This window comes from Anabrus simplex, chromosome 2 (assembly GCF_040414725.1).
Source record: "Anabrus simplex isolate iqAnaSimp1 chromosome 2, ASM4041472v1, whole genome shotgun sequence".
NCBI classification, from domain to species: domain Eukaryota; kingdom Metazoa; phylum Arthropoda; class Insecta; order Orthoptera; family Tettigoniidae; genus Anabrus; species Anabrus simplex.
In genome coordinates, this window is record NC_090266.1 from 929888764 (window position 1) to 929903950 (window position 15187).

At 39.7% G+C, this 15187-nt stretch overlaps 1 protein-coding gene across 1 annotated transcript in view; it reads left to right on the forward strand.

Annotated features, from left to right (window-relative positions):
• LOC136863193 (centrosomal protein of 131 kDa) overlaps positions 1–15187 on the forward strand; it is a 253612-nt gene that overhangs the window by 126012 nt on the left and 112413 nt on the right. The window contains exon 9 of the mRNA XM_068226334.1: positions 3252–3363. Coding sequence (XP_068082435.1) covers positions 3252–3363 — 112 coding nt within the window. The remainder of the gene's footprint in view (positions 1–3251; positions 3364–15187) is intronic.

The window sequence follows — 15187 nt, forward strand, 5'->3', positions numbered from 1 at the left end:
CAAGTGTTTTCTTTAATTCAACATCTGCATAATGAATATGCTGTTGGTACCCTGATTTTTCAAGATGACAACAGCAAAGTTCATCGGGCTGGACGCATATGTGATCAGTTTTATGAACACTGCCCACCCTATTACATCTCAGTTGGTCAGAAAAATCACCTGACTTGAACCCCATTGAAAATCTGTGGCACGTGTTGGAACAGCGGGTAAAACGCCGACATCAGCATCCCCGCAATTTGGTGAAGTTGCGTGATCAAACCTCAGTGAGTGGCTTAACCTGGATGCATCGTACCTGCACAACCTTGTGGACTCACTTCCTGACCAAATCCAGGCAGTTATCAAGTCCAGAAACAGAGTTACATGGTATTAAATTATGCTTGTAATGATTTCTCCAGGGGTGACTAATTTTTTTTGTCTGGTGAGCTTAGTAGGTGTAGACTAATTCATTCTCTCCTCAAGACTACCAAAGCTATTATAATATTTGCTCTCTATCGATGAATTGTATCTACTTCTACTCCTCTCCAACACCTCTTCATGAGTTATAGTTGGCTTATATGTTATGGAGAGAAGGCTATGTGCCACTACCGGGTTTTACTTTCTCCCTTCCTACTATCATATTTCATGTCATTCATTTCATCTTATTATCTTCCCTAATGAGGCTTATGTCAGGAAGGGCATCTGGTTATTAAAAATCCATCTTAACAGATTCATCTCACCACAAACCAGACACCGTAGAGAAACGGGACAAGGAATGGACTTACCTTAGGTTATAACGTCATGCACCCTTAGCCAGCAATCTGCATTTCAAATCGCCCACGCTGTGACGTCACAGCTCTGTCAGGAGAAGGCCTGCGCGTTCGGTTGTGTAAAGATAAGCATGCATTTTTAAATCGCCCGGTAAATCACAAAGTCGCTGTGTGAGCACACTGATATGTCTGTAGCGAGATCTGATAGTCATTTGTCTTGCTGTGACATCACAGCTCTCTCAGGAGAAGTTCTCCGTGTTTGGTTATGTAAAGATAAGCATGCACGTGTAAATCGCTCACGCTTATTACGTCACAGCTCCGTCACCACACCAAGGGGGAGACTGGCAAAGAGCCTGTGAGTGCGTGAGTAATCCGTTTTACAGTAACTTGCAAACTCGCCGTTAGAGTGTACCTCAAGCTGATGTACATGCGCACATGAGCACTAGTTATTCCCCCCTGTTTATGTCTCGAGCGGGATCTAAAAGTCATTTGTTTACAGTAACTCAGGAAGTTACCGCGAGAGCACACTGATATGTCTGTAGCGGGATCTGATAGTCATTTAGCACACTGTGACATCACAGCTCTGTCAGGAGAAGGCCTGTGTGATCGGTTATATAAAGATAAGCCTACATTTTAAAGTCGCCCACACTTATTACGTTACTACTTCAAGGGGGAGACGACAAAGAGCGTGTGTGATGTTAGGTTACCGTTCGTGGCCAAGGTTAGGTTAACACACGTGTTAACCACACCTACAAGTCATCTCACTAGTTCGGCTCCTCCAAGGGGAACCTGTCTGAGGTTAAGTTGGCGTTCCTCGTAGCAAACACATTATAACCTCAACTACCATTCACCTAACCGATTGGACTCCTCCACGGGGAGGCTGTGTGTGAGGTTAGATTTGTGTTCGTGCGCAAGGTTAGGTTAACATGTTATAATGACATCTTAACCTCATCTGAAGGCCACCTAACCAATTTGTGGCTCCTCCATGGATGCCCGATCGATTCGGCTCTTCCAAAGGGGTCCGTGACCTTTCCGACTCGGCTCTTCCAAGGGGGCTCTTCCGATTCGGCTCCTCCAAAGTAGACTGTGAAGTTAGCATTGCCTTCGTACGTAAGTGTATGATGTCATAACCTCTCCTAGCGGTCAAAAACACTGCAGGTTGTCCAGTGAAGTTAGCATTGCCCTCGTACATATGCGTATGATGTCATAACCTCACCTAAGGGGGTCAAAAGCACCCCATTTTTTCCCCTGACCAATTAGGCCCCTCCAATGGAGTCTGTGAGGTTAGGCTTGCTCTCATATGCAAGGTAATGGCGTTATTCCACATTCAATGGTCTAGAACCTACATAGCCTTACTACTCAACTAGGGATCAATGACCTTGTTCTCGTACCTATATAGCCTTACTACTTAACTAGGGGTCAATGACCTCGTGGGAAAATGCTGACTCAGCACCCATTGTTTTAGAACATACATTGCTCATCTACTCTCAGATTGAAGGAAATGAATATTTATACATTCAGAAAAATATTTAATAGCTTCTTTAACATAAGTCCTGCTCAGCACAACAATTCTGACCTTCCATAGAACTCTCTCTCCATTTACCTTGTACAACTCCTCTTTTTTTTTTTTTTTAAGATTGAATATACGGTGCTGAAATGGTACAAGCATTTTTGAGATTAATTTTTTGAAAGACAAGATTATCTTAAGATTATTTTTTCTGAAGAACTAAAATATTCTCTGGTTACTAAACTAGTGTTACAAAACTATTATCTTCCATGAGAGGTGTGATGAATATTTGGTATTTTCACTGAGAACTGGATATGATCACTATCTCAACAATCTTATAAAATTACAAGTTTGATTCTTGACTGATGGCTGAGGATGTAGCCATATTATTGAAGACAATTATAGCAGAAAATATGGGGCTTGCTGTTTGGTAGATGGACATCAGTGTTAATCTGATGATGTTCTTCACTATAACTGAGGCCCTTGAAGTGCATGTTCAAAATAATTTAGCTTATAACTATAGGTTTTTACGTACTGCAAATAAATAAAATATTGAAACTATAGTGGATATGATTTTCATAATTTTTTTGTAAGTGAAAATTTGCATATTCGAAGAAATGTTTGCACTAAATATACCAGGGGTATAGCTGAAGAAATTATCAAAATATAAAACATTCTATTTACAAGTTTCATATCAAGTTGAGTACGGTATTACTTAAGTGTATATATACACAATGTAGTTACATAGAGTTTTGGTAACCTCTCTATGCTATACAACAGGAGAGTAAGGGAAAATTCAGCCCTCTATCTGGATTTTAATTCTTATGGTATTTATCTTAGAATGTATGTGTCTTTCATGCCTTGAAATATCTTTTACAATACAAACCATGGAGGCACAGGAAACAGTCAGTCAATATGCCTTCTTCATATGTGCTTTAATTCTTCCTATGTTTATCTTGAAATTATCTGTCATTCATGCTTTGAAATGTCTTTTACAGTACATAACATGGAGGTACAGGAAACGTGCAATAATGTGCATTCTTCATATTCTGCTCAGTCTTCAGATGAAATTTTGAAACCGAAGTTTGCATCCACTTGTGGCAAACTAGAGTAAGTGAGCTATATTTCCCTTTTAATATTACTTCCTATAAAATAAGGCCTGTAAAAAGTACTCTAGAGTTAATTTTTTACTTAAATGTACCAAATATTTCACTTTGTAAATTGATTTAAATCAGTCGCTTCCCATTTTCACACCAGGCAAATGCTGGGGCTGTACCGTAATTAAGGCCACGGTCACTTCCTTCCCACTCCTTCCTTCCCATAGTTGCCATAAGACCTACCTGTGTTGGTTCAATGTAAAGCAAATTGTAAAATATTAAATTCAAAATCATTCACCATAGTGTGGTCTGTCTTAATATCATAACAGTTAGCACTATAAGCTGCCATCCTTGGAGACCCAGGTTTGATTCCCAGTATTGCCAAAGATTATTTTAAGAATGGCAGGAGGACTGGTATGTGGTTAAAATGGTACATGCAGTTCGCCTCCATGGGGCTGTGCCTGAAAAGAGCTGCACCACCTCAGGATGAGGACATGAGTTTACTTACTATCTTAGTGTGAATTAGCAGGCAGATGCATTTCACAATTTATTGCTATTGGAGAAAATCAGGAAGCATCTCAGAACTGGAACTGTCATGTATGTACTAATATTTTAAAGGATTTTCCAAAATATTTTTGTAGAAGGGCATTTATTAGATGATAATTCACTAGAGATATGTTGTTACATGGGGTACGGGTGATGCTGAATAATAGCATTCATAGTTCAACCAGTGCGCCTGAGTGTTATGAAACGTGTTGCTCATAGGGTCAGTCGTGCTACAATAGCACTGCCTGGCCCAGTGAGGAAAGCAATGGCAAACTACCTCACTCCTTGTCTTGCCTAGTACACCTCATTTTGGTACTGCCATTGGTTTTTGAGGTTTTCCTATAACTGCATAGCCTTTGGTGGTGCTGTTTGAGGATCCAACCAGCCTCTGGGCTAATGACCTAACAGACAGACATGTTTTGACAGATGTTCTAATATTTTCCAGTGTTTTCTTATGTTACATTTGAGTGAGCTATCATGTGCAAAACTGAGATAGGAACACACTGAATAATTATAAGACTTAGATTAGAAATGAGATTAGCAAGAACCATTGTATTATCTACTACATGATTGTTGTGAAGATGTAGGAATAAATAAGATCCTAAATACCTTGTCAGTATGTATACTCTCATTTTATGAGGAAACTTTGCATCATTCTTCTGCCAGACGACTTTAGCTCTCCCAACTGCAGCATAGGAAGTCAAGTGTATAAAATATCCCAGCAGATATTTGTTTCTAGGCCACCTGGTGAACATGATCATTAAGGCGTCAAGTCTATACTGTCTGGTATCGTGGTTAGTTGGTTCGAGTCCCATTGGTGAAAGAAATTTTCACCATCAGAATGTTAGCTGGCAGGGTAGGAGAGGTGGTGGTATACAATTTCTAATCACTAGATTTTATGCTAAAAGCCTGTATTCATTCCAAACCTTTCTGCAGTTTTCATATGAAGTGAGGTCATATGATGCTGTTGATTGTGATTTGTCCGGCCGACCTGTTGGATGATTGGTCAGTGTACTGGCCTTTGGTTCAGAGGGTCCTGAGTTCGATTTCCGGCCTGTTGGGGATTTTAATCACTTCTGATTCATTATTCTGGTTCGGGGACTGGGTGTTTGTGTCTGTCCCAACACTTGCCACTTCACATTCAGACAAAATACCACACTACCTACCACCACAGAAAACACGCAATAGTGATTACATCCCTCCATATAGGGTTAGCATCAGGAAGGGCATCCGGTCGTTAATCAGGGCCAAATCCACATGTGCGACGCAGTTCGCACCCGTGACTCCACATGTGTTGGAAAAGCGGTGGAGAAAGAAGAAGCAAATTGTGATTTGTCTGTCGGTTGAGGATGTTAAGCATTGAGCAGACTGCATGGTGTTATTTGACAGGAGAAAGCAATGTGCTGACACCGGGTTTCACCCTCTCCTTATCTCATCATCATCATCTCCTCCTCCTCCTCCGCACACCCTGATGTTCAGGTCACCCACTGGCGTCAGATAGGAAGACCTGCATCATGCAAGCTGAACATGCCCTCATACACTCACGGCACAAAAAGCCATACGCTAAATAGTTGCTTCTGAGTAATGTACAGGAATTTGTGTGTGACTTGCTTGTGTATTGAGAAATCGATTGGAAAATTAAGTACAGTATACGGTTCAACATTGAATTGGTATGTTACTTGAAAAGAGGTAATTATAGAAGATGCATTCAGAGAGTCACTCATACATATCCTGAAACCAGCATTCCTACAAAATCTTGTGTTTTGAAGTTAATGATTAAGTGGCTTAAAACAGGTTAATTTTGTGATATACAGAAAAAGGGGACACAAAACATTTTAACAGAAGATAAACTTGGGAATAGATTCAGGTGCGGTTAGAAGTAAGTCCTAGAAAATCACTACGTCGTTAAGTGCAGTTAATAAACATATCCTTCTGGCTGACCCACAAAGTGACCAGAATGCAGAAATTTTGGCCATATAAAATAAAGGTTTGTGCAGAAACTTTACCAGCCAGATTTTGCCACTAGAATAAGGTTCTGTGATTGATTTTTGAAAGTGTTTACAGTGGAAATTTGTATCCACAGCAAATGTTTATATTTGACAGGGCATGTTTCCATCTTCCTGGAACATGTAAATTCTCAAAATATGTGATTGTGGAGTAGTAGGAATCCATATGTTGTACAGGGAGTGCCATCGTATCTCATTAAAATAGTATTGTGTGCAGTAAATGCATGACTGATAATTCGGTCTATATTTTTCGATGGCCCTGTGAATTCAGATGTTTATGTGGGAACAATTTTGCATGAAATAAATTTCATTTCAAAGCTCATTTTTTCAAAAGTATGAACTTGTGAAATCCTCTTTCAAAAACCCCACCTTTACAATACCAATAATCTGTCTTTATTTTCAAGACAACATTGTTATTTATCAAGACATGTTTCATCCACTATTATGAACATCTTCAGTCGATGATACACAAGACACATTAAAGTGCTAACTTTTACCAGCATAATCCATGTAGCATAGAAGAACTGAAGGCTGAAATAACATGTGCAGTATAGTTTATTACTGAAGTGGAATTACAGAAAGTGGCAAATAATTTGTTTAAACGATGTGAGGCATGTTTTCCTGCAGAAGGAGGTCATTTTAAACAGTATCTGAAATAAATGGTGTATACCTGTATACATGTACAGTATTTTTAACAATAATATTTAAATTCATAAACTTATTTTATTCTGTAGTTGCTATATGTTTTGATTTTCCAGTATTAAGGGGATATACTGTACCGGTAAAAGAGCCTGACTCTCAGATTATATTTTAAAGCAAGCAAGAATAAAGTTCTCAGGGCTAAAACTGGGTGACTAGTAGCTAGGGCTTGGTACAGGAGGTAGGGTCCTATCTACAAGAAAACTTTGACTCTGAATGAACATGAGTTTATTCATATAAGACATGAAATTGCACATCACCTCCAGGCAGATATGAGTTGTCTTCCACATAGTCCTATAATATGGCTCAGATTCTCCAGTTCACCAAGCCGAGCAGGTTGGAACACGTTCCAGAAGATTCCAGGGACTCCATACAGAAGCGGCTGGACTGTCTGGGTTGGTAGAAGGTAGAGATGACTCGAACTTTCGAGGCCCAGGTTGAACCCCGATGATCCTGGTGATGTTGCAGATAATCATTTGCTACTTCAGTCCAATGTGACTGAGAGGGTTGATGTCTCCAAGGTCACTCGCAGTACTGATAAATCTGAGTTCATAAAAACCTTGGGTGATTAACCTATTAGCGAAGTCACTGGTTATTATTCGTCAAGACTTTCAAAATTTAACACTCGTAAAATGATATGTACCGGGCGAGTTGGCCGTGCGCGTAGAGGCACGCGGCTGTGAGCTTGCATCCGGGAGATAGTAGGTTCGAATCCCACTATCGGCAGCCCTGAAGATGGTTTTCCGTGGTTTCCCATTTTCACACCAGGCAAATGCTGGGGCTGTACCTTAATTAAGGCCACGGCCGCTTCCTTCCAATTCCTAGGCCTTTCCTATCCCATCGTCGTCATAAGACCTATCTGTGTCGGTGCGACGTAAAGCCCCTAGCAAAAAAAAAAAAAAAAAATTATATGTCTCTGTATACAAGGATTATGAGTACTTTCATAGTTCACCACTAGCAAAGTCCTCATCTCTGAATAAATACTGGCAAAAAAAACACAAGTCCCTTCTCATGAAACTATGACCAAATTTAAAGTTTATCACTGGTGAAGGTACAAGTCTTTGAATGAACACGGACGAAAAACACAAGTCCATCCACATGAATAAATTTACAGTCTATCACTGGCAAAATTTATACGTTTTGAATCAACACTGGCGAATGTACAAGTCTTTGAGTGAACAAGGACGAAAAACACAAGTCCATCCACATGAATAAATTTACAGTCTATCACTGGCAAAATTTATAAGTTTTGAATTAACACTGGTGAATGTACAAGTCTTTGAGCGAACATGGACGAAAAACACAAGTCCATCCACACGAATAAATTTACAGTCTATCACTGGCAAGATATCCAAGTCTTTGAATAAACACAGGTGAAATCCTAAATTTATGTTTTAAAGACATTGAATGAAGTTAGAGTTCATCACCGGCGAAGTTTATAAGTCTTTGAATCAGTACAGGCAAAATCACAAATTTATGCTTACGGGAACTTTGAGCACATTCAGAGATCATCACTAGCAAAGTTTATAAATCACTGTTTATTAGAGGAATGAGTCTCTTAACACTCGCAAATATTGCAGGTTCAATTTATGAAGAATTCGTGCTTTAACGTAAATAACACAAGTCCAATTATGAATTTAGCACACGTAAATAATACAAGTCCATTTCATGAATAATTGGAAAAATTCCAGTCTTGAACACCCGTAAATATTATAAGTTCAATAATGAAGACTTAGAAAATGTTCTTTAACACTCGAAATATTGCAAGTCCACTTGAGAATACTTGGAAGAATTCGTTCTCCCACACTCAAAGAAAATACAAGTTCACTTTATGAATACTTAGAAAATTACAGAGTTCCTCGTCGGGACTGTCACTACACGACGATAGTAGCAGCGAGAGTGTCCACGCTGACTACTCAGCTGTAACTGAGTGAACAGGCTACAGTGGGCCCTCCTTTTATTCGATCCGGGACGTCTACGTCACAATACGGCTTGACTGAATATCTCCCGAATCCCTCGATGGATTTACTTGAAACTCGGGCATTGCAACGTTCAGGTGATCCCAAACAAGATGACATATCGCTCAAGCCGCTAGCGTAATTATTACGGGAGTTACAAAATTTTCCCCGTCGAACAATCTGGAAGATGTGACGTGGAATCTAGAATATACGAGTCCAGGCTGGGAACACGTGGTGTGACGGGCGGGCGGTCTAGCTAGCCCCTGTGGCTACGTCACAGCTCACAGCTGTCCTTCACTCACTTAGTTGCCCCGCTGACAGTAAACAAACCAGGCGTGCTCAGAACATTACGTGTGATAATTAAATGTCATTTATACTCAAAAAATATTCATGTACAGGTCGTAACCGGTACATATCCCTCCCTCTCAGGGAAAAGAAAGTACGATGAGGATTTTCTTTAGTTAACCTTATTCAAAGTATTTTTTGAGATTGGAAACATTGTAGATGCCTTCAAGGTTGCCATCTAATCTTGTGATCTCATAAGCACCATTGTCCAAAGATCTAGAAGTCCTGAAAAATATTTCTTTCCATAAAATCTCTTGATGACATCTTTAAGCGGAGGAGTATGGTCATATTCAAGGACCAGTCGGTCATTCAAGGCACGAGCGTCCAAACACAAACGTAGATTACCATCGGGTTTCCTTACTATATTAAGTGGATTGATATAGGCGTAACGCATTTTGAGATAATTCCGTCAGCCTCCATCTAACGAATCAGTGTCCTGGTTTCATCCATGTACTTCTCGGGCACTGGATACGTTTTGCGTTTATAAGGCGAAGCATCCTTGACGTTGAAGTGGTGCTTAAAATTCTTAATTTCTCCGGGCATCTCATCGAAGACGTCCGGATAAGCCTGATAGATTTCTTCCTCCACCGCTGCTATGTCAGGGTGGTAATCTGGGGCTTCAGTTACACTGGAGATGTAGGTGAGAAAATCGGGCCCTTTGTCATTTAAAATTTCATCAATGGGTCCCTCGTCATCGGGATCTCCTTCTTCTTCTGACATGGGTCCCTCTTCTTCCTCGGGATCACCCTCTTCTTTCAGTACCTGGTTGACTGGGGCGGCATCGCCAATCACACCATCGACTTGTGTACAGGGTAAATCAATCCCTTGAAGCCTAAAATCTTCACCATCCACCAGCTGCAACTCTACAGATCCAATCCTACATAGATGAATGGTGTTGGCAGAGTAGTCAATAGTAGCCTTATATTTAGATAAAAAGTCTGAACCCAAGATAAGGTTGAATTTCATAGGCGAAACTATCAGAAAGACATGTTCACACACTTCCTCATTAATGGTGAACTCAAGGAATACTTGCTGCTTGCATTTGATATTCCGGTCAGGAATAATGCCCTTGATCTTCACTTGAGCAACTGGCAAAATCAGAAGATCACATTTATCCTTAATCAATGTTATCAGTTTGTCAGAAATTAGGGACACTTGCGCTCCCGAGTCCACTAATGATGATACTTGGAATCCCCCAATGGTAATACTAATTATGGGTAAACTTCGTTGGACATGTTGACGAATAGGTAACTCGTCCTCAAACACTAAGTCATCATCGATGTGCCAATAATTTATTATGTCTACGTGAAATGACCCGACCTCCTCATTGTCAGGCAATCTTATTTTTGAAAAATTTAAGTTTTTTTTTTTTTTTTTTTGTAACAGCACCTGTGGATTCTGGATTTTGACCAAAGGTGTTGTTTCTCCTATGATATTCTTGATATTCAAGAGAAGTCGCTCCAGGTTGATGACCCTCTTGTTTCATCTGATGGAGGTAGTCCTGTGTTTCCTGCCATCGTTTGTGCAAGTCCGAATTATTTGAGTCTCTACTATCTTGTTTTTTTCTTGTTTTAACCAAGTAGGTTTGGTTTGGTATGGCATCTGGCCACGGTATGGGTGTTTTCTAAACCCTCTATACCGCGTAGGTGATGATTCAGTATCCCTTTCTGCCTTTCTATCCGTTCGTTTTGGACTTTGTCGTGGTTGTTCAGAAGCATTAACCTGAACTGGGTGAGCAGCAATGTCCTTACTCTTGCTCGGTTTCAAAGTACCCTGTGCATGAGCAGTGTCAAGACGTCGTAATACAGCATCAAATTGATCCAAGTTCTGAATGTTCGCAGCTACTAAGATCTCTTGAACGTGAGAAGGGTATTGTAATGTAATAACCTGAATAAGTTCCTTCTCAGGCAGAGGAGGATCTAAATACTGCATCTTCTTCAACTGAGATAATAAAAAATCTGCGTATCGATAAGTATTGATGGAGGTGTTATACCTTCTCGAATACAGTTGAAGTTTGATAAGGTGTTGAGTTTCTGCGTTCCAAAAACATTCAATTAAAGCTTTCTCAAAGTCAGAGTACGTCTTGAAATTAGATTTGAATACGGAATACCAAGAAAGAGCTTTGCCTTCGAGTAATCGGGCAACTGTTCTTAGCTTTCTATCCTCGCTAATCTTATGTTCTTGAAAATATTCTGCTACATTAATCAGAAATTCTTTAGCAGTATAATCTTCTTTACCGGAGAATTTAGGAGGTTTTTCCTCTTGGATTTTAACGATAGTCGTCTGGTATGACGTTCCTTCGACTCCTTCTATCGAACTAGAAATAGGTCTGGAAGTATCTCGAGATTCAAGATTAACGACCTTAGTGGCTAGTTGTTCGAGATTATTTTTGACATCTCCCAACTGGAGTTGGACTATTCCTTCGACTTGTTTGACATCGTTCTTCAATTCATTTTTAAGTTCACCAACATCTTTGCAAATACGACTAATTTGAGTGGTCGTATTATCGGCTTGCTGAGTGAACTTTTTGTCAAACTCGCCCTGCTTAGCTTTTAATAAAGTGACTTCATTTCCAACTCTGGAAATGTCATTCTTAACCGTGTCTCGAAGAGTTTCTTGGACAGAAACAATTTTAGCCTGCATTTGCGAAAGCTGACCATGTGACTCTTGAAATTCGGCCTTGAATTCCTCAATATCCTGTGAAAGCTGTTGAACGGAAGGAACAACCTTCTGTAAATCTTCCTTAACAACTTCTAAGACTTTATCTTTAATAGTTTTTCTCATCTCCTCGATGTTACGAGTAAGCTGAGAATTAATTTCCGTAAATCGGTCATCAATTTTCTTATTGGACTCAGAGAATCTTTCTTCTATCCTAACACTTGCTTGGTCGAAACGCGATTCTAATTTCATGTTCATTTCAGTAAATTGGGATTGAACCACGTCATGTAAGCGCTTATCTAACCTGGCATCAGCTTCCGCTAACCGCCTATCTAGGTTGGTATTTGATTCTGCTAAATTATTTAAGCGCCTATCTAGGTTGGTATTTGATTCAACATTTGTTTGGGCTAAGTTATTTAAACGTTGGTCTACATTGGCAAGATTAGTATTAGTTTGAATATAAGCCTCAGCCAAGCTAGAAAGATTAGTATTAGTTTCGGTAATACGTCTCTCTAAGCTAGCACATGTTGCAGTAAGCCTAGTCTCTAAATTGGCGTTAACCTCATTCATGTTAAGCCTAAGGGCTTCAATTGCTGCTAGTATATTTTCCATATTTAGAGCAATGTAAATATTTCAAAATGTGACACTTAGAAAATTTCAAATAGAAATTGCAATATCAGTGGCTTTAAAAGTTCAAAAGCACTCAGTTCATCATATATCAACACATAGAAATCAACCATATGACAAAGAACACATAAAACACAAATTATTTGCCACGTCCAGGGCATAAGTTTCACTTTGTAAACAAAAAAAAGAAGAACACCACGTCCAGGGTGTTGTGATTGTTTATTAATTGATAGCACTGTTAACCTAGCTATCGTGCCCCAACGTGTAGGGTGTCACGTATATTACCCTCCTCTCTATACCGGTAAAAGAGCCCGACTCTCAGATAATATTTTAAAGTAAGCAAGAATAAAGTTCTCAGGGTTAAAACTGGGTGACTAGTAGCTAGGGCTCGGTACAGGAGGTAGGGTCCTATCTACAAGAAAACTTTGACTCTGAATGAACATGTGTTTATTCATATAAGACATGAAATTGCACATCACCTCCAGGCAGATATGAGTTGTCTTCCACATAGTCCTATAATATGGCTCGGATTCTCCAGTTCACCAAGCCGAGCAGGTTGGAACATGTTCCAGAAGATTCCAGGGACTCCATACAGAAGCGGCTGGACTGTCTGGGTTGGTAGAAGGTAGAGATGACTCGAACTTTCGAGGCCCAGGTTGAACCCCGATGATCCTGGTGATGTTGCAGATAATCATTTGCTACATCAGTCCAATGTGACTGAGAGAGTTGATGTCTCCAAGGTCACTCGCAGTACTGATAAATCTGAGTTCATAAAAACCTTGGGTGATTAACCTATTAGCGAAGTCACTGGTTATTATTCGTCAAGTCTATCAATGATATGTCTCTGTATACGAGGATTATGAGTACTTTCAAAGTTCACCACTATCAAAGTCCTCATCTCTGAATAAATACTGGCAAAAAGAACACAAGTCCCTTCTCATGAAACTATGACCAAATTTAAAGTTTATCACTGGCGAAGGTACAAGTCTTTGAATGAACACGGACGAAAAACATAAGTCCATCCACATGAAAATCTGAATAGATTTAAAGTTCATCACTGGCGAAATTTATAAAGTTTTGAATCAACACTGGTGAATGTACAAGTCTTTGAGTGAACATGCACGAAAAACACAAGCCCATCCACATGAATAAATTTACAGTCTATCACTGGCAAAATTTATAAGTTTTGAATCAACACTGGCGAATGTACAAGTCTTTGAGTGAACATGTACGAAAAACACAAGTCCATCCACATGAATAAATTTACAGTCTATCACTGGCAAAATTTATAAGTTTTGAATCAACACTGGCGAATGTACAAGTCTTTGAGTGAACATGTACGAAAAACACAAGTCCATCCACATGAATAAATTTACAGTCTATCACTGGCAAAATTTATACGTTTTGAATCAACACTGGCGAATGTACAAGTCTTTGAGTGAACAAGGACGAAAAACACAAGTCCATCCACATGAATAAATTTACAGTCTATCACTGGCAAAATTTATAAGTTTTGAATCAACACTGGTGAATGTACAAGTCTTTGAGTGAACATGGACGAAAAACACAAGTCCATCCACACGAATAAATTTTGCAGTCTATCACTGGCAAGATATCCAAGTCTTTGAATAAACACAGGTGAAATCCTAAATTTATGTTTTAAAGACGTTGAATGAAGTTAGAGTTCATCACCGGCGAAGTTTATAAGTCTTTGAATCAGTACAGGCAAAATCACAAATTTATGCTTACGGGAACTTTGAGCACATTCAGAGATCATCACTAGCAAAGTTTATAAATCACTGTTTATCAGAGGAATGAGTCTCTTAACACTCACAAATATTGCAGGTTCAATTTATGAAGAATTCGTGCTTTAACGTAAATAACACAAGTCCAATTATGAATTTAGCACACGCAAATAATACAAGTCCATTTCATGAATAATTGGAAAAATTCCAGTCTCGAACACCCATAAATATTATAAGTTCAATTATGAAGACTTAGAAAATGTTCTTTAACACTCGAAATATTGCAAGTCCACTTGAGAATACTTGGAAGAATTCGTTCTCCTACACTCAAAGAAAATACAAGTTCACTTTATGAATACTTAGAAAATTACAGAGTTCCTCGTCAGGACTGTCACTACACGACAATAGTAGCAGCGAGAGTGTCCACGCTGACTACTCAGCTGTAACTGAGTGAACAGGCTACAGTGGGCCCTCCTTTTATTTGATCCGGGACGTCTACGTCACAATACGGCTTGACTGAATATCTCCCGAATCCCTCGATGGATTTACTTGAAACTCGGGCATTGCGACGTTCAGGTGATCCCAAACAAGATGACATATTGCTCAAGCCGCTAGCGTAATTATTACGGGAGTTACAAAATGTTCCCCGTCGAACAATCTGGAAGATGTGACATGGAATCTAGAATATACGAGTCCAGGCTGGGAACACGTGGTGTGACGGGCGGGCGGTCTAGCTAGCGCCTGTGGCTACGTCACAGCTCACAGCTGTCCTTCACTCGCTTACTTGCCCCGCTGACAGTAAACAAACCAGGCGTGCTCAGAACATTACGCGTGATAATTAAATGTCATTTATACTAAAAAAATACTCATGTACAGGTCATAACCGGTACAATACTTCCTGCCAGTGCAAGTACACGTGTGAAAGTGTGAGCCAGGGCTTGGTTGTAGGCATAGTCTTGTTTCTTCGTTTTGTACATCCCATGCTACAGAAGTGCCACCAGTGGCAGAACGATGTAGTTTCCTCATAAAATGAGTGTACTGTATTATGGTGCCTTCTTGAGCAATGATCCAGACTCGCATCTATCATCAGGATGATCCTAAAAGTGACAAATGTTATCCTTATTAGTATTGTTCCATACACATTCAATCTGGCGATGAAATTAACATAAGGTTATTTTAGCTGTCAGAAATCCACTGAGGTATTGTTCATCTACTGTAGTTCCATCGTAGCCAGACAGGAGGTGATTCTTAGG